Source organism: Papio anubis, chromosome 12 (genome assembly GCF_008728515.1).
Source record: "Papio anubis isolate 15944 chromosome 12, Panubis1.0, whole genome shotgun sequence".
NCBI lineage: Eukaryota > Metazoa > Chordata > Mammalia > Primates > Cercopithecidae > Papio > Papio anubis.
The window spans coordinates 16,099,148-16,117,792 of NC_044987.1; the positions used below are offsets into that span (position 1 = coordinate 16,099,148).

The 18,645-nt window shown below is 44.5% G+C and overlaps 1 protein-coding gene across 12 annotated transcripts in view; it reads right to left on the bottom strand.

The window, feature by feature from the left end:
• The window catches only part of KMT2A (lysine methyltransferase 2A), a 93,861-nt gene extending 78,783 nt beyond the window's left edge, over positions 1-15,078 (bottom strand). For 3 of the 12 annotated variants that reach the window (XM_031652910.1, XM_031652909.1, XM_009187403.4), the window contains exons 1-2: positions 14,620-15,075; positions 12,429-12,527 (exon numbers count right to left, since the gene is read on the bottom strand). In XM_031652910.1, the coding sequence (XP_031508770.1) occupies positions 12,429-12,527; positions 14,620-15,051 (531 nt within the window). In that variant the 5' untranslated portion in view covers positions 15,052-15,075. Of the gene's footprint in view, positions 1-12,428; positions 12,528-14,619 lie in introns of all 12 variants that reach the window. The other 9 variants (XM_021926599.2, XM_009187404.4, XM_031652911.1 and 6 more) reach the window with 6 other exon arrangements.
• Between the last annotated feature and the right edge of the window lie 3,567 nt (positions 15,079-18,645).

Sequence of the window (18,645 nt, forward strand, 5' to 3'; positions counted from 1 at the left end):
GAAGATATTTAAACTGTTTAAATATGATCTCTGCCTGTATTGAGAAATGTTAACACAAAAAGGTCACTTAGGATTAAAGAGCACCAAGACAATAATTCTCTGTTCTTCAATAACAACAGAAGGTAAAAATTTCACCGACACAAGAATGAAGCCCAGTTTTCAAATATTTAATTCAATTCTACCTAGCAACTGTCACCTACGAAACACAAATGCTACTCACTTTGTAACTAGAGAAATAGGTACTACCCGTCATCCCCACTCCATGTCAACAAGAACAAGCAGCAAAGATGCTGAAAACAGCAAAGCAAATGAAACAGGTAAACTCCACCCATCCTGCTTCAGAAAAAGAGGTAGTTATAAAGTAGCTTATCTGTCTTAAAAAAAAAAAAAACAGCAAAATGAATGCGCTACTTCAGATAGTAAACTATTCTGATTCCTGGCAATGGCCCAAATTATTCTGCAGAATCTTTATTTAAAAAACTCAAGAAAGGTGTATTCCCAGACTCCACAGGTTCCAAGTCTGAACTGATGTATCTACTTGCTAAAGCAGAAAAAATAAGCTCACTTAACTGATTCACTGTAGAAAATTAAGTTAAGCATCACAATCACAGGGTTTATTTTTCTCTAATAGGAAAGTACCATAAATGACCAGATTGATTTGAATAGGCTAGAAAAATTAAACAAACACCAACTTTATTTTCAGATATGGTTCTTTTTATTATAAGAAATTTTGGTCCCCCATATGACAAGTTTAAGTGGTTAACTTCATTTTGAGCTACATTCTCATTCAACTACAAACTTCTACTATAAAACTCAGTTTTTTTCTTCCGTTTGTTGTTCTTATCCTGGTGCAAAAGTCATGTTACATCTTTCCTTCTGGGAAGATGGGCTGTTGAATGACCAACAGTAACGAGAGTAACACTGAGGAATCCACAACTTCCTTCCTTCTAAAGGTAAACAGGGTTATCTCTCCGTAAAGTCAGTTTGCTGAAGAAGCAGTGTAAAATTAGATGACAAAAGTGAACATTCTTCTTGGCAAAATAACACCGAAGCCTCCGAGTCGGCCAATACAATTTTTTGCTTGTTTTTTTTTTTTTTTTGGAGATAGAGTCTCACTCTGTTGCCCAGGCTGGAGTGCAGTGTCATGATCATGGCTCACTGCAGCCTCAACCCGTTGGGCTCAAGCAATCCTCCCATCACAGCTTCCCGAGTAGCTGGGACTATAAGGCACAGGCCACCATGCGTGGCTGTTTTTTTTTTTTAATTTTTTAAATTTAAAATTTTTATTTTGTAGAGATCAGGTCTCACCAAGTTGCCCAGGCTAGTCTTGAACTCTTGGCCTTAAGCAATCCTCCCACCTCAGCCTCCCACAGTGCTGGTATTACACTTGTGAGCCACTGTGCACAGCCCACCAACACAATTTTGACTTATTATTTTTTAGGAATATTCAAATATATGAGTTGGGAAATTTTGTGTTCTTAATATTTTGTAAAACCAGTTGGTCTCTTCTGGCTACCACATCATATTTGGAAGTTTGCCATCACATTCTGAGAAGCCCACATTAGGTGGCATTAACCTATTAAAAAAAAGAAAGTCCCTGGTATTTTTTATTACTCCAACACTTGAATCTCTCAAGTAGAACAAAGAATCATAAGAGAAATCGTCTTTGCTTTTATAATCCCATTTTCTGAATTTATACAAGCAGTTTTTTGAATTTTATATCTCTTGTTTACTGAATGTACAACAAGCAATTAAAAGTTATAGGGAAAGTATGAATTTGTTCTACTTCCAATTCCCAGAGTTTCTCAAATGACATCCAACTTTATAATTAAGGAGTCAAACTGCCCTTCACTTTGCCAACAATTGCAGAATTCCTGCAACAATCCAGCTTCACCTATGAACTACAGGCATTTTATGAGACTGGTTAAAAGTAGAGACTATTTATTATATGCAACTTAAAAAATACTTAAGATATATAACTAATCTTTTTTTTTTTTTTTTTTTTTTTTGGAGACAGGTCTCAGCTCTGTCGCCAGGCTGAGTCACTGCTGATGGCGGGTTCTGGCTCACTGGCTCACTCAGGTCCCGCATTCCTGCCTCAGCCTCCCGAGTAGCTGGGACTACAGGCGCCACCATCTCGCCCGGCTGGGATTTTTTTTTTTGTATTTTTAGTAGAGACAGGGTTTCACTGTGTTGTTGTGGGATGATTACAGATCTCCTGACCTCATTGATCCGCCGTCTGGGCTCTGAAATGTAGGATGCAGGCTTGAGCCACTTGCCAGCCAAGATATATAACTAATCTTAAATCTAGTATCAGTTCACTTGAAAGAAGGAATTCATACACAATTCCAGTAGGAAATTCAAAAGTCCTAAAGCTTCAATAACCCAATGAAGGTTTTGGAGTTAAGAGTTAGTAGGAAAACTGGCTGGTGGTAATATCAGCTCTGCCCAGACTTTTGGTAATCTACATGAATAATCCCAATTCAGGTTTTCATTCTGACTGTACAGGAAATGCTTTCTGCAACCCAACATATCTAAAAAGGTTTCATTCTGAGTGATACAAGCCCTCTACATAGCCTCAAAAGCCAAGGGTCAGAGGCTTTTATAATACTAACATGAAGCAAACTTATATTAGTTTGGAAATGACTTATAAGCATTTGTTATAATGTATCCACAAGCAGTGACAGCCTTAACAAGAGCTATTCTGAACCGTACCTCTTTAAATGACAACTGAAAATGGACATAAAAGCTACAAATACTTATTTGTTTCCTATATTGATACCACACCTACTGTTTTCCTTGGTTTCTCTTGATGTTTAAGATTTCTCTCTTAGCTCCACTTACAAAATTTTTATTCTCCTATAAAGCCACTACAAAAACCATTACTTCATAAAGAAATTTCTCTGGAAGCTTCCTACTGAAAAGTAATTATTGCTTCGAGGAACTGAATAAGAATTTATTTACTGATTCAAAGAAGGAAAAGGTAGCTTGAGAGGTCATTTTATACATATATAGGCAGGACTGTACTTTTAAAATATACTTCCAGAGAAGATAATAAAATTATTCTGGCAACCTTTTTACCATGACTATAATGACAACCATCATTACCAATAAGTTCTTTACACAACTACCCCTTATTTCAGTTTAAACCTATTTTCTCTTATTCTGCTGTCAGTGGAGCTGGGAAACCGCTGGTTACCATTCCTAATAATGGATCCATTCATGTTTTTTGAAGAGTTATTAAGTTGCCTCTTAACCTTTCATTCTCTCAACCTTTCCTCATAGGACTGACTTCCAATCATATAATCATCTTTTGAGTCTCCTCAGAACCGTCTCCAAGGTCTCCTCATCCCTTTTAAGTTGAGGAACCTAGAAATGGAAACAACACTCAAGTAAGGGGATGATCAGTGCTAAGTATTATCTACATAAAAGATAATGCCATTCCATCAGGATACCTTAACATCGCTTTCAAAACCCAATCAGTACCTTTACAAAAATGTCCCATCATGGCTACTATGCTTTCCTTTGCCATACTTAAATTAGTATTTCTTAATGATTAGTCCAAATATTCTGTTCGTAGTCATAAGTTCTCCTAGTTTATGTAATGTGTCCTAGCAAAGTATTCCTAAAAGCTGTATGTAGATCAGATTTTCAATTCAACAAATACTATATAAAAAGTCACCACCATAAAAAACATAAAACATAAATGATGACTTAAAAATGGCCCATGTCTTAAGGGAGTCACTATCTAATGGGACAAAGACACATTTCAAAAGTATCACAACATAAGGTATACTGGGTTAAATTCTTTAAGGGTAATGTACAAAACACAAAAAGAAAACAGGAAAGAAGTTGAGTTTCAACTAGCAGTACAATCTGTGAAAACATGGAAGAGTTAGGATCTGGGGATCTGAGTTGAACCATGGGAGAGGAATAATAAGCCCAAGACAGGTCAAAATGGGAAAGACTTTAAGGCAAAGGAGAGGCTTTAGCAAAGGTACAAAGGCAGATAAACAGACTGTGGAGAATACCTAATAGTTCAGTAGTCCAATGTGGTTGAAGCGGTAACAACGTACATTCAGGAGACACGGTTCAAAATTTAGAAATACAGGCTAGCAAGATCATACAGGGCTGAGAATCTTAAATTTTATATTCAGTGAGAAGCCAAAGGATTTTAGGAATAAAGTGACATAATCAGATCTGTATTTAAGAAAACCATTATATTGTGTAGCACTGTGCCGGGTGAAAAGATAGGTGGGAAGACCAATGAGAAGATTACCACAACAAACTATCCAAAAGTAATGGAAATTTAAACTAGAACAGCAGGAACAGAACAGCAAGGACAGATGAAAGAAACACTACAATAATATAATGGACAAGACTCAGAAATTGATTGGATGGGAGTGGGAAGAGAAAGGATTTAAAGATAGCACAGTGTAGAGAGCAAGAATCAACTTTCAAGCAGATGTAGGTTCAGATTTAAATTCTAGCTCTGCCACTTACTAGCCATATAACTTAAAGAAAATTACTCGGCCGGGCGCGGTGGCTCAAGCCTGTAATCCCAGCACTTTGGGAGGCCGAGACGGGCGGATCACGAGGTCAGGAGATCGAGACCATCCTGGCTAACACAGTGAAACCTCGTCTCTACTAAAAATACAAAAACTTAGCCGGGCGAGGTCGCAGGCGCCTGTAGTCCCAGCTACTCGGGAGGCTGAGGCAGGAGAATGGCGTGAACCCGGGAGGCGGAGCTTGCAGTGAGCTGAGATCCGGCCACTGCACTCCAGCCTGGGTGACAGAGCGAGACTCCGTCTCAAAAAAAAAAAAAAAAAAAAGAAAATTACTCGTCTGTGCCTCAGTTTCTGAGGTGTATTGATGGTTTCTGATGGTGTATTGAGTACATTAGCAAATCTTTTCTTTTCTTTCTTTTGAGACAGAGTCTCACTCTGTCCTCCAGGCTGGAATGCAGTGGTGTGATCTTGGCTCACTGCAACCTCTGCCTCCTGGGTTCAAGTGATTCTCGTGCCTCAGCCTCCAAGTAGCTGGGATTGCAGGTGCGCACACCACCATACCTAGCTAATTTTTGTATTTAAAGTAGAGACAGGGTTTCACCATGTTGGCCAGGCTGGTCTCAAACTCCTGACCTCAAGTGATCTGCCTGCCTCGGCCTTCCAAAGTGTTGGGATTACAGGACTGAGCCACCCCACCCAGCCTGCAAATCTTTTTTTAAAGAGAGTACGGCAAAACTGTACTTTTCTTTTTTTCTTTTGGGAGACAGAATCTTGCTCTGTTGCCCAGGCTGGAGTGCAGTGGCACAATCTTGGCTTACTGCAACCTCCACCTCCCAGGTTCAAGCGATTCTTCTGCCTCAGCCTCCCAAGTAGCTGGGAGTAGAGGTGCCGGCCACAACGCCCAGCTAATTTTTGTATTTTTAGTAGAGACAGGGTTTCACCATGTTAGCCAGGCTGGTCTTCAACTCCTGACCTCAGGCAATCTTCCCACCTTGGCCTCCCAAACTGCTGGGATTACAGGCGTGAGCCACTGCGCCTGGCCCAAAACTGTACTTTTCCTCCTTAAACACACTACTCTTAACTAGTTACTCTTAAACTCTAATCTGCTTTTGACCATTCGGCTCAAGTTCCAACCCTCAGAAATTGCAACCTACAATTCAGCATTTCTTCTATAATTAAATGGTTACTTGCATTGATCTCTGTAGACCAGCACTCATTCTCCTCAAGCTGACGCTTAAGAACAAATGTCACCAAGTATAGACTAATGGATCTGAACCTGGAGCCTAAGTACCCTGAAGAGCCTCAGAGCTGTTGTAAGGAACCACCAAGTGCTCTCCTCATAAAAAGATCAGGAACACTAGTTATAGAGACAACAGGTAGCAACCCCATTATAGCTGCCTTGGCCTGATAATGAGCAACTCATGGAGGCACTGTGTTCCTTGGTATCTTAGCTGCCTATTTATACCACCTTGTTCTCTTTCTTCTTTTTTGCCTTATCTCTTAATATGTTTTAGTTGGACACTAATGTTGTTACCAAGATAGGTGGCTGGCCTTCAATTTGGTTCTACCTAGCTCATAGAAGAACTTGACACTCAAACTAATATCAAGAACATTCTAAGATTATAGCACTCAAACAGGTGTATGTATGCATATATATACAGGTATAACTCAATGTAATAAAAACCAGTTATTTTGATGAAAAAAAAAGATTATAACCCTGCTTTCCTTTCAATCTCTTGGTTCTAATAATTAGGGCTTCCTATGTGCCAGGCAAAGTGCTAAGTGCTTACATTACATGCATGATCTCGCTTAAGCCTCACAATAAGGCTATGAAGCATGAGTACCCCTGACTTACAAATGAAGAAACGGAGGCATGGAGAGGTCCAAAAACTTTTCTGGTTGGGTGCAGTGCCTCCCATTTGTAATTTCAACACTTTGGGAGGCTGAGGTGGGGGGACTACTTGAGGCCAGGAGTTCAAGACCAACCTGGGCAACATGGTGAGACCCCCATCTCTACAACAAATAAAACAATTAGCTGAGTGTGGTGGCGCATGCCTGTAGTCCCAGCTACTTAGGAGGCTGAGACAAGAGGATTGCTTGAGCCCTGGAGGTTGAGGCTGAAATGAAATGTTTGTGCCATTACACTACAGCCTAGGCAACAGAGCATACCCTGTCGCAAACAAACTGAACAAAACACAAAAAAAACTTTTTCAAGATGGCTGAGCTTAGATTTGAACTCAGGCAGTTTAAATCCAGAGCCCATGGTCTTAACAACTCTTAATTACTGTGCTATACTATCTCACACCAGTACAGATTAGATTATGAGATTCTCCCTTTCTTCTGTAAAGGCATTTAAATTTGCACAAATAAAAAATCCTAGCCAAAGAGATTACAAAAGGATTTCCTCATTAGCTAAGCTTAAAGATATGTTATCCACAAGGTTTTACTGCTTATAATTAAAGGCAATAATCTAGGGACAATGTTTGTGTTTGATCTAAAAAGTGGTCAATCCTCATGGATAGGCAGAGGTTGAATATGGGCAGGTGTAAATATTTCTCCAGGTGTAGGATATTTATTAGAGATAACAATTAACTTCTCCCTAGTTTTTAGAACTGAGATAGTATAAAGGAGAGCCTAAAGAAAAAACTTTTCTCTAGAAACACTTCTCACAAGTAATATCACTCTCCTAATTCAAGACAGAAAGCTACCATTACATTGATGCTGTAAAATGAGAATGAAACAATGATGCTTCAGCAAAGCATAGATAATACAAGTGGATCTCTCTAAAACAGTATGAATGTTAGAAAGATTCATAGCTTTTGTTGCTGAAAGACATCAAAACATCTATACCCAAACATTCCAACAAAACACAAAACCAGAAATGCAAGAAAGTGGACAAAATACTATATATGGAAAAACTCCATCTCCTGAAATAGATGCCACTGGACAGATGCTACCCAATGGTACCTCACAGGGTACTGCTGTAGCAATAATTAAAGGTAAGATATCTGGGGAAATCCCTTCAGTCTATTTGTCAAATAGAAAAACAACTACTCATTTCAAGGGAAGGGGAATTTTCATACACTGCACAGAAAACTGCCAACTAACTCATATCTTTGTTGTTTCCTTAAAACTAAAACTCATTAGGGCAATACATTCAATTCAACATCTGAAAGTTAAACCAAGCTTGGCCTCTTAGAAGTTTTAGACTAATCCTTCAAGGGGATTTATATCATCCACAACAATTACAAATCACATAACAAAATTCTTCTTTCAAATGTCTTAAGTCTTTAGAAGCAAATGTCTGGCAGCAGCTACAGTCTCATGGTTGGCTTCCCCTGGTGTGTAACCTGACAAGGTAAAAAACTCATTGAAATATTTAACAGTGGTGGTATGGATTTCTTTGGATAGGTCAAGAAAAGCAGTTCATCATTTTAAAAACATAAAGAACCATTTTATGGGAAATCATTCCCTCAGTCCAAGTGTCTCTGTATTTCCTCGGGGCTTTCTCAGAGACTTTATTGAGGGGGAAAATGAAAAGGCTAACAAAAGGACCCCTTTTTTCTCCCTATTCCCAGCATAATCTACCTCAGCCACAGGGCCAGTAGCATCCACACTGTCATAAATGCCAGCAATTAGAGAATTAGGCCATAAAACCACCCACTCAGGTATAAGAGTGCAGGCCTCCAGCTTTATTTAATGCATGCCATAAAAGATCCTGTACTTCCTTCTTCCAGGCCTTCTTCAACAACCAATGAAATGACAATAACAACAAAAATAGCCCTTTGTCTGCGTAACCTCATACTGATGTGATCAATGAAGCCATCTGGGTCCAGGTAAAGGATTTAAGATTCCTTTTTCTTAATAAAAGGTAGCATTTTCTCTAGCATGCCACATGTAGATCTAGTAAAGAACATACTGTATTTTGAATACGAAGGTCCTGGAAACTAAAGTCAAACTACTTTTTCCAGAAAAGCTATTTTATCTTATTCTGAAAATACTCTAGAAGCCTAGACAATTCCTGAACTTCTCAAGAAATACTGGAGCCTACAAGGGTATTCTTAATTAACTCAACAATTTCCAGAACCTCCTAAAGTCTTTCTAATCAAAAGTTAATTCAGATCTCAAAGCTAACTTTAATTCAGTCTGTGTCTCAAAGCTGATACAATCTAGGAGCAATCAATAATTTCATCTGATTGTCTTGTCTTCAACAACCTCAGAGTCCACAAAAATCACAAGTCTGAGATTTACTCCATGACAATATTTTACTCATCAAGCTTCATAAACCAGTCTAGATAAGATCCAAGGAAATACTTTGTAACAGTGAACTCTGTGGCATCCTCTTTCCTACTAGTGCCTACAGGGTTAAGAATCTGATTAAAATGTAGGTATGTCATGCCAGACTCATTAGTAATTTAACCTTTCTTAATCCCTGAAAATAACATATGCAAACAAAGGAAGGTCCCATCCCAGCAATCCTTGAATAAATTCCTCCCAAAGTAGTGATAGTCACAAAGCTTCCCCCTTCTCAAAGGTCTATGCCATTGGGCTCTCCACCTTGGCAGAGGAAGAATGGAAAGAGACAAGATATTCACAAAAGGCCCGATTGAAGGCCTTCAGTTAAGTGCTAGAAGGAAGCTGAAGTTCTGTGCCAACACTAGTGGAATGTGGGCAGGCACAAAGAGATCTTAATTAGGAGACCTACAATTAAAACACAGCGAGTTTCCAAAAGAGAGAGGCACTGCAGTCTGTTATGCCTCTGAGCAAGCAAAGCACTGTTGCCACCCCCTCTAGCCACAGGGTAAGGGAGGCAATTGGTATAGAGTCTGCACAGCTGCCCTATGGAAGGACAGCTCCAAGGTGAACAAAGAAATGAGAAGTCAAGATGGGAATAGTTTCTCTCAACTTCTAATAAGATGATAGATCACTGTTGTGTGAATGATGATTTCCTCCAGGAGTATGTGCCTTAAGATAATTAAATGGAAGTGAAAGATGGGGACATGTCATCTGGTTTTCAGTCACAGAGGAAGAAAAGTTCTAAAGACTGAATTTCTAATGCTCAGTATAAACCATTTCAGAACAAGGCCGGGCGCGGTGGCTCAAGCCTGTAATCCCAGCACTTTGGGAGGCCGAGACGGGCGGATCACGAGGTCAGGAGATCGAGACCATCCTGGCTAACACGGTGAAACCCCGTCTCTACTAAGAAATACAAAAAAACTAGCCGGGCGAGGTGGCGGGCGCCTGTAGTCCCAGCTACTCAGGAGGCTGAGGCGCGGAGCTTGCAGTGAGCTGAGATCCGGCCACTGCACTCCAGCCTGGGCTACAGAGCGAGACTCCGTCTCAAAAAAAAAAAAAAAAAAAAAAAACCATTTCAGAACATATTAATAACTACTTCCTATGAAGTAGGTACTATCACTTCAGTTTATAAATACATTGATGTATTGGATTTTTCTTTTCATTCAAAATTCACACACCTAAAGGAATATACCACCTAGACTGAAAATAACTTCTCTTTTGGATAGTCTGGCATTCACAACAATGAAAACACATTTAGCCAAACAAAAGGGCCTCTAAACACCAGATAATGCCTGGGATTCTGTAGGTTCTCAGAACTATGTGTAAAAACTTTATCCTCATTTTTCTTATAAACGAAACTGGTCAACTTCACCAAAGTCCTTATGTTTTTTTCACACAATGAAAAATTTCCAAGTTGAAAATTTCTCCTCCTAATAATAATGCCAGTTACACGGGCAAAGGTATGATCTGATATTAAAAATTACCAAACAGAATCCCAGCTACTCAGGAGGCTGAGGCAGGAGGATCACGAGTTCAGGACACACCTGGGCAACATAGTGAGACCCTGACTCAAAAAAAACCAAAAATTACCAAATTGTCTCACTTGACTCTGACTCTTGAAATGAACTCAGAATAAGAAATTCTGATCTGACCCAAAATTTAATACAATAGAAAGGAATCACAATACTGACACAGAACAGATTCATGAGCTATTTAGTCCAAACTTTTCATTTTACAGATCAGAAATTTAAGGTTAAAAGTGAATTTGCCCAGGGTCTCGTAACTGTTCAGTAACGGAGATGAGAGCCCACATCCACTAACTTCTACTCAGAGGCTTAGTGCACTCCACTGTACTTGTGTTCCCTCCTTCATTTACCTTCTGCCAATCTTAGGATTAGCTGTGAAGGCAATGAAGGAGCAGCTCCCACTCTTGGTACATACGTGATCAGTAAACATAAAAAAAAAAAAAAAAAAATCACAAACACTCTCCTACTACCTTTCAGCTGCAGGAGTACTATCTTTTCAGGTCCAATCCAAAAGCCTGTCTCAGTCCACATGAACTAAACTGCAATTTCAAGTGAAAACAAATACACACCAATGCTGTAACTCAGTTTCAATTTGTATCTAATTAAAGTTTGTTATGTTATGAACAGGATGGAAATTTTGCTTTTAATATTTTGTGAAGTAGTAGGGAAGGCAACCGGATTATGACATTAATAAACAAAGACTAGTTACTGATAAATATACTGTTTCAGGAGTTTATTATTACAACAGCCTAACTTCCAGTCAACAGAAAGGGTGCTGCCGTACTACGTTTATTTAGATGGCAAAGTACAGTAATATGAACATTACCTGAGACAATCCTTAGAAAAATGGGATGCTGACACTACAGAGGGAAGGGGAAAGACAAAAAATGGACCTCTGATTTCTTACAGTGCTCAATAAAACAAAACCTCAATTCTACTTCCTAATTGTCATACAAAGGAAGTCAGGAATCAGCAGCAGTGAAGGACAAGTCTCCTATGGCTAAGGGAGTTCAAACAACAAAGTCATCTGGAAGTTCTGTTACCTAGTTTTAGAAGTATTAACATAGGTGTTGTTAGAGGCAAGTTATAGTCATTATTCACTGAAGGCGAACCAGTTTAAAGAGGTTAGAATCATTTTGGATCATATAACCATTTCTTCATGAATTCAGATAAGACTTGATATAGAGCCATGAGTGAGTTCTGAGAAGCAATCTTTATAATTCCATGTCAGCCCAGGGTGAACCTAAACTTCCTTTTTGGAACTTTATCATTGATTAGTAAGGCTATGTTAAAAATATATATATATATATGCGCTTGGCTTCTACAATGAAAACTTCAGGTCAGAGGTTTACCGCTACTCAATGCATAGCATCAACTCACACTGGATTGCCTCAAACACCACATAAAAAGCTTACCCATGGAACAGAGCTCATTCAAGTCCAAGTCAGAAAAAATACTCAAGTTTAATGTAAGGAGTCAACTACTCTTCTCATAACGAAGCAGCAACTACTGTTCAGGAAAAAGTTTTAAAGACAAAAACCCCTTATAAGTATGATCTTATTTGAAATAACTGCAATTCCTTGACAGGCTTTACACTATATACTAGTGTTAAGCAAAATAAAACACTAGTTTACAATTATCTCATGATGCCAGTAGGTAAGAAAACGTTTAGCCCTGATTAAAACTTTAAAAGTGATTTGTCAAAGACCAACAGATAAAATATTCTGGTGCCCAGACATTAGGTCCCTGAATCCAGGTGGCTCTCTTTCTAACCAGTCTCTTGAAAAACTATGATTGGAAGCTGTCAGCATAAAACTTTGCTTTTGAATATGTGATAACATTTGGAATGTGAATGTTTGGTCCTTCAATACAAAATAAATAAGCATACTGAACAAGAAGAAAATGCTTCTCAGGATCCCCTTAAAATGGACTAACTTCTCCTAATAGAGACTTTATTAAACTCAAATACACACGGCGCTAAAATGCTACATATAACCAGGCAAGTCTCAATTTTGAAAATAAGCAGGTAAATGAAATTTCAGTTTTGATTTTTTTTTTTTTTGCTGCTGTATCTTTTAAAAAAGCAAAATCAACTCACATTTAAGCACCAACTCCATGCAAGTAACCTGAACGGTTCAGTCTTTTTGTCATGTATGTGGCCTTTGGTTCTCCAACTACATGGGATCTGTGTTGTTAGCTTAAAAAATACAGAATTGGCCTTTCAAAAAAAAATAATAATCTACAGCAACCAATAAATAGTCTCAAACAACCCTGCTGACTGCAGCTGCCTTCTGAAGGCTGGGAAAAGGAGGTGGAGATAGCGCAGAGAGAGGCAGGGAAAGGGGACGCTGCAGCTAGCTACATAGCAAGGAACACGCCCCCATCATGTCCTCCTTGCTCTGTCAGAAGGCGGGTTGTTGTCAGTCTCCTGATCAGGCTGCCTTAGAAACGATTAAAAAAAAAGGAGGCAGGAAGACTAACAACCAAAAAACGCCAGCTCCTCGAAAGGAGGGGCCGGGGTCCTTGGGATCTCCTCCCTCCCCTTCTTCCCAGGATCTTTCCGTAAATCTAAAGGGGTGCGGGGCACAATAGGGGACAAGGGGTTTGCCCAGGATATTTTGTGTGCACCAACGGCAGAGCACGCAGGAAACGGCTGGTTGTTATCTTTCCCTTTCTGTTTCAATCAAGAGCACTCCAGAGCAGCAACCCCCTACCCCCCTTCGCTTCAGCCCCTAGCAGCTGCTCTTCCTCCTCCTAGCATCCCCCATGCCATTCTCCCCCCTCTACAATTCAAACTCCCCCCTCCTGCATCCAATGGAAAACAAATGCGCAATGCCACTGGCTGAACCTGAACTCAACTTCCCTTCCCTGGGCAACTTTCCTTTTTGCTGAAGGGGGCTGAAAAGTGTTTATAGAAGCAACTCCGTTATTGCCCCAGTACTAATGGGGAAGGGGCAACGCTCTGACCCTTCATCCACCTTGGGTCTCCTTATAAGAATCAGAGAGAACCCCAAGTCATTTCTAAGGAAAAACTTTGCTTCACAGTCCTCCTCTTTCTCCCATCCCAAAGCAACCACCGCCACCACACTAAAGTGTAACTGTCCCTTATCTACTCTCCTCACCCCAACCTGGCTTCCCCCACCCCTTCCAAGCCCCAGGATTGGCCTAGGAAAAGGTGGATCAATAATGAAATGACGAGAAGAGAAGGGCGGGAGGGAGCTCGGGTTGGAGACTGCGTGCTCTCAGGCGCAGTGGGTGGGGTAGGAGAGCAGCTGCTTCCCCTGGGAGGATGCTGCCCCAGTCCCCCCACAAACATCTCCCCTCACAGGGGCCCCCTTCCCCAGAGCTGGAGGGAAAGCCTGCCTCCTCTCCAGGGGGAGTGGTGGAAAGCTGCTCTTCTCTAAGCCTAGGGGACAGTGGACTATTTTCCCCTCCAAGATGCCACTAATCCTTCATTCTAAAGGAGGGAAAGGGTGGAGTGAAGGTAGAGTAATTCCCGGCTACCAATAGGCTAGAAACTGTAGCCCTGTAAGACGAGGTGGGGGGGGGGGCGGGGGGAAGAGACTGCTATATGAGGAATCACCGTTATCTTCTGAGGGAAAGGAGGTGAGACCAGGAAAGGTGCAGAGGAGAGATTTTCCCCGGTGGGGTAGGGAGGAATGGGGGAGGATCTGTCTGCTTGGGGTGGGGTAGAGGGTGGAGGTGAAGGAAGGGGGAGTGGCTGGCAGTATAGGGACCTGGCCCGGGGACGGGGCGAGGGTTCATCGGGTTTTCGAAAGCAAGGTGCTGGAAGGGACATCGATCCCCAGGGGCTAGGAGAACGTGGTCCTGGATGAGGCCATCACCCGAGAGATGCCCGAGAGGAAAACTGCCCTAGGAGTAACACATCTGCCCAGAGAGGGAGGCGGGGATGTGGCGGGATCAGGTCTCTAGGAGGGAGGGAGGGAGGAATCTTGCTCGGATGAGGTAATCTGTGAAAGGGAGGAGGGGTTCAGTCCCGGGATGGGAAACCCCGGCGAGGGGGTCTGTGCCAAGGGATTTGGGGAAGGGTCAGGGGGAGGAGAGCGGGGGGCAAACGCCCTCAGCCAGATGGGCCCAAACCCCGGGGTGGGGGCGCCTGGGGGTCTGTAGCCCTGCATGGGGGTCCCAAGATGGGCGAGCCATTCGCCCCGGGTGAGGGACCCTGAGATGGTCCCAGAATTGGGATGCTCCTCAATCCCGGATGGGGGAGGGGAGGGGGCTCCGCAGAGGGTCGAGACCCCGGACCTGGGGGTTCCTCGCCCCCTTACCTCTCCGCTGCCGCCTCCCCCGCCGCTCTCCCCAAACACGGCCCGGAACCGGCGCAGGTTGGTGCCGATGGCGGCCGAGACCTGCAGCGCCGCGTCGAAGCCCGGGCCCACCCGGAGCAGGGCCGGCCCTGAAGAGGCTGAGGACGATGACGAAGACGAAGACGAGGCGGACGACGAGGAGGCTGCTGAGGCGGCGGCCGCTCCCCCTGGAACCCCAGCCCCGCTGCTTCCCGCCGCCGCCGCCGCGGCCGCCACAGCCGGGGGGGAGGGGGGCGCCCCGGGGCCGCCACCGCCGACCGGGGGCCCGGGGGGAAGCAGCAGGGCCGGGACGCGTTGCCGCGGGGCGCCCCCTAGGCCCCGGCGCCCCCCGCCGCCGCCGCCCCCGGTGGTCCCGGGTCGGGCGGGGAAGCGCCACCGACAGCTGTGCGCCATGTTCGCCCCGTGAAGTGAAGCAGCGAGAGGGAGAGGCGACAACACAGGGGGGCGGGGAGGCGGAGGGGGGGGCACGGGGCCCCGGAACCTGCCTAACCCGCTCGGCGCTGCCTGGCCGCCTGCACTCTACAGGCCGCTATGCAGAGCGCCGGGCCGCGCCCGCCAGCCCCGCAATCTGTATAGCGGCCACTGGCCTCTGCCTCTGACGCCTGGGCGCTGCAACTCCATCCCGAGGCCCGGGCCGCCCCCTCCTGCCCGCCCGCCCGCCCCGCAACCTGGATAAGTGCATGCCCCGCCCTCCGGGAGAGGCATTGCTCGGGAAAAGGAGGGGGGAAGGAAGCCCGGGAGCCCGGAGCAGAGCGCGGGTTCCGGAGAGAGGGGGAGGGGGCGAGGGCTACGCGGAGATGGAGGCGGAGGGAGCCGGGCCGCCTGCAGCCTTGAGCACTGAGAGGCCGATTACACACGTTCCCGGGACGCGCTGGGAATCGAACCGCCCGGGAGAGCAGCTTCCAGTATAACGCGGCGGCTGGGTCGGGGAGCAGTGAGCCTTCTCCTCCGCCCCAGGGCACGGATACAAGATGGGTTAGCCCGAATTGAACGCTTCTAGAATAAAAGAGCCCTTATTGTACTACATGCAAAACAGAAGCACTGCCCAGTTTACTATATGCAAAACAGAAAGGCCCTCAATGAACGCACTTTAAAAAATAAAAAAGGAGCCCCTCCCATTTTCATGCTGGAGCTCTCTCCAAAATGCACACACGAATGGCAGGCCTCCTGCCACCTCCTCGCTCTACTGTGCACTCGTCTGGCTTTTGTGCCCTTCTGCAGGGAGTTGGGTTGTGTTTCTCCAGCCCGGGCACTGAGGCCACGGCGTGCTCCGCTAACGACGCGGTGTTACAACGAAGCTGAAGCTGGGTGGCTAACGGGGCCTGGAGGGAAGAGGCGGGCAAAAGCGCCCCCGCCCCTTCTTCCTCCGGTCTCTGCCTGCCGCTGCATGCAAAGCAGACCCTAATGTATGCACGCAGAGGGAGGGGGGCTCGCGAGCACGTTTCTGATTAAGAGAGGGGGAGGAGGAGAGCGTTGGGCATTATGATACACTGGGTGGAAGGGGCCCGCCGGCGGCGAGCTCTGTGCGCGGGGTTAGTAAGCTGAGGGGGGAGGGGGAAAGAAGGAGGCGAGTTAGGGAGGGGAATGAATATCCACCGGGTTTACTTTATTGCGGGAAAGAGGGGAGGGCGCCTCGAGTATAGCGTTAGAAGCCTGCAAGGCTGGGAAAGCCGAGAGGGTAGGGAGGGGTTTGTGTCGGGGGAACTTGCGTTGGTTGAAGCTGGGGGATCGATACACAGCCTGCAGGCCCCGGGGCAGCCTCCATCCCCCCAGCCGAGGTGGAGTTCGCTGGAAGGTCACGCAGCCTTCCTGGACTCCCGCACCGGTACAGCGCGCTGCATGTAATATTACAGCCTGGGGCGGCGAATTTGGGAAGGAGGGAGAGGGTCGTGGCGAGCAGGTTGCACTCAGCTCTGGCCCTCCGGAGGGTGCACTGCACGCCTCCAGAGAAGGTCCACAGCCTCCTGGTGCTGAAAACCTACGTCCCTCCACTGGCGAAACATTTGTGCAGAGCGGACGATGGGATGGGGGCTGGGGGGGGGAGCAGTGAAAGGGAGGAGACACAGGCAAGCCCCAACTCCCCCAACTCGTCCGGAATCGATCTTCGTTCCAACCGCGCAGGATGGGGCCCAGATGGTTTGCAAAGCGCACACTCACACAACGCATACACAGAATAAGATTCCGTTGTTACAGCGCGTGGTTTACTAGATGCTAAAAGGGTGGGAGTAGCAGGAGGGTCTTAAACGGCAGCCCCAAGGCTCTGCTAAGGACAGAGACACCCCATTGTGGACGGTTTCTCCATTGCAATATAGTTAGCGTTGGGCGCTGGGTTTTTTGCTTCAGTGTAACTGCTCTGATCAGTTACAGATTGGCGACCACGTGTATTCCCTCAAGCATCCTGATTTGTTCTCTCTCTCTCTCTTATTTTTCTTTTGTATTTACCGCCCCCCCTTCTTTAATATGCATAACGGTCTGCAGAGGTAATAGGCAGGGGACTGAATGACAGGCTTTATATAACTGTGTCAACAGATTTCTTCCCGCCTTCTACCCTTGAGAAAACATGAACCGGGTGGGTTCTGAGTAACCTCACTTCAAGCAGTCTTCATTTAACACAGGTGGGAGGTCTGCAGGTTGGAAGGCAGCAGAAAGAAGGAAGAATGTCTTCGAATATTGTTTGGAGTCTCCAGATTCAAGCCTCTGAGCAGAAAAATTCCTTGAGAAATCATATAGTTTGACTCTTTGCCTCTAGACTAGTCCAAAAGGAGCCAGAGCAAGTCAGAATTTGGTTTATTGTTGGAGATTTTAGGGCAAAAATATTAATAATAACATTTTGAGTGCTTTCTGTGAGCCTAAGTGCTTTATGTGCATTCAATTTTTTCCAATCCTATGAGATAAATTTGATTTTACATATGGGGAAACTGAGGCTTAGAATAATGTCTAAAGTCACACAGCTAGTAAGTAGAAGTGCTAAAACTCATTGGGGTCTGACACCAAATAGCCGTTAACCATCCTGTTGATCATAAAAAGACATTCTATGCCTTACACATTAGGTACCTTAAACTCCATGTGCTTTACTTATTTTTTATTTTAAATTTTCATTCAACATATTTTTATTGAATATCTAATACATTCATATGGTTAAAAATTTAAGGCCGCGCATGGTGGCTCACGCCTGTAATCCCAGTACTTTGAGAGGCCGGCCTGGGCGGATCTCCTGAGGTCAGGAGTTCAAGACCAGCCTAGCCAACATAGTGAAACCCCCGTCTCGACTAAAAATACAAAAGTTAGCGATGTGGGGGCAGGCGCCTGTAATCAGTTACTTGGGAGGCTGAGGCAGGGGAATCACTTGAACCCGGGAGGCGGAGGTTGCAGTGAGCCGACATTGCACCACTGCACTCCAGCCTGGGCGACAGAGTGAGACTCCGTCTCTAAAACAACAAAAACAACAAAAAAATTAAAGGAGGCCGGGCACGGTGGCTCATGCCGGTTATTCCAGTACTTTGGGAGGCCAAAGCGGGTGGATCATGAGGTCAGGAGTTTGAAACCAGTCTGGCTAACATGGTGAAACCCCATCTCTATGAAAAATACAAAAATTAGCCGGGTGTGGTGGCAGGCACCTGTAATCCCAGCTACTTGGGAGGCTGAAGCAGGAGAATCACTTGAACCTGGGAGGCAGAGGTTGCAGGGAGCTTAGATCCCACCACTGCATTCCAACCTGGGCGACAGAGCAAAACTCCATCTCAAAAAAAAATTAAAGGAATTAAAGTCATTAAAGTCCTCACTTTATTTTTGTTCTGAACTATCCTCTCCCCAACCCCAGTAATATTACTTACCCTTTAGTAGGGGTTACTGTTATCAGTCTATTGTATATTCTTCCAGACATAGTCTATGCCTACAAAAGCATACACATATAGAAGTTTTTCCATAAATAAAAGCATATCAAACCCATTTCCTGAATATTGCTTATTTCACTTATATCTTGGAAAT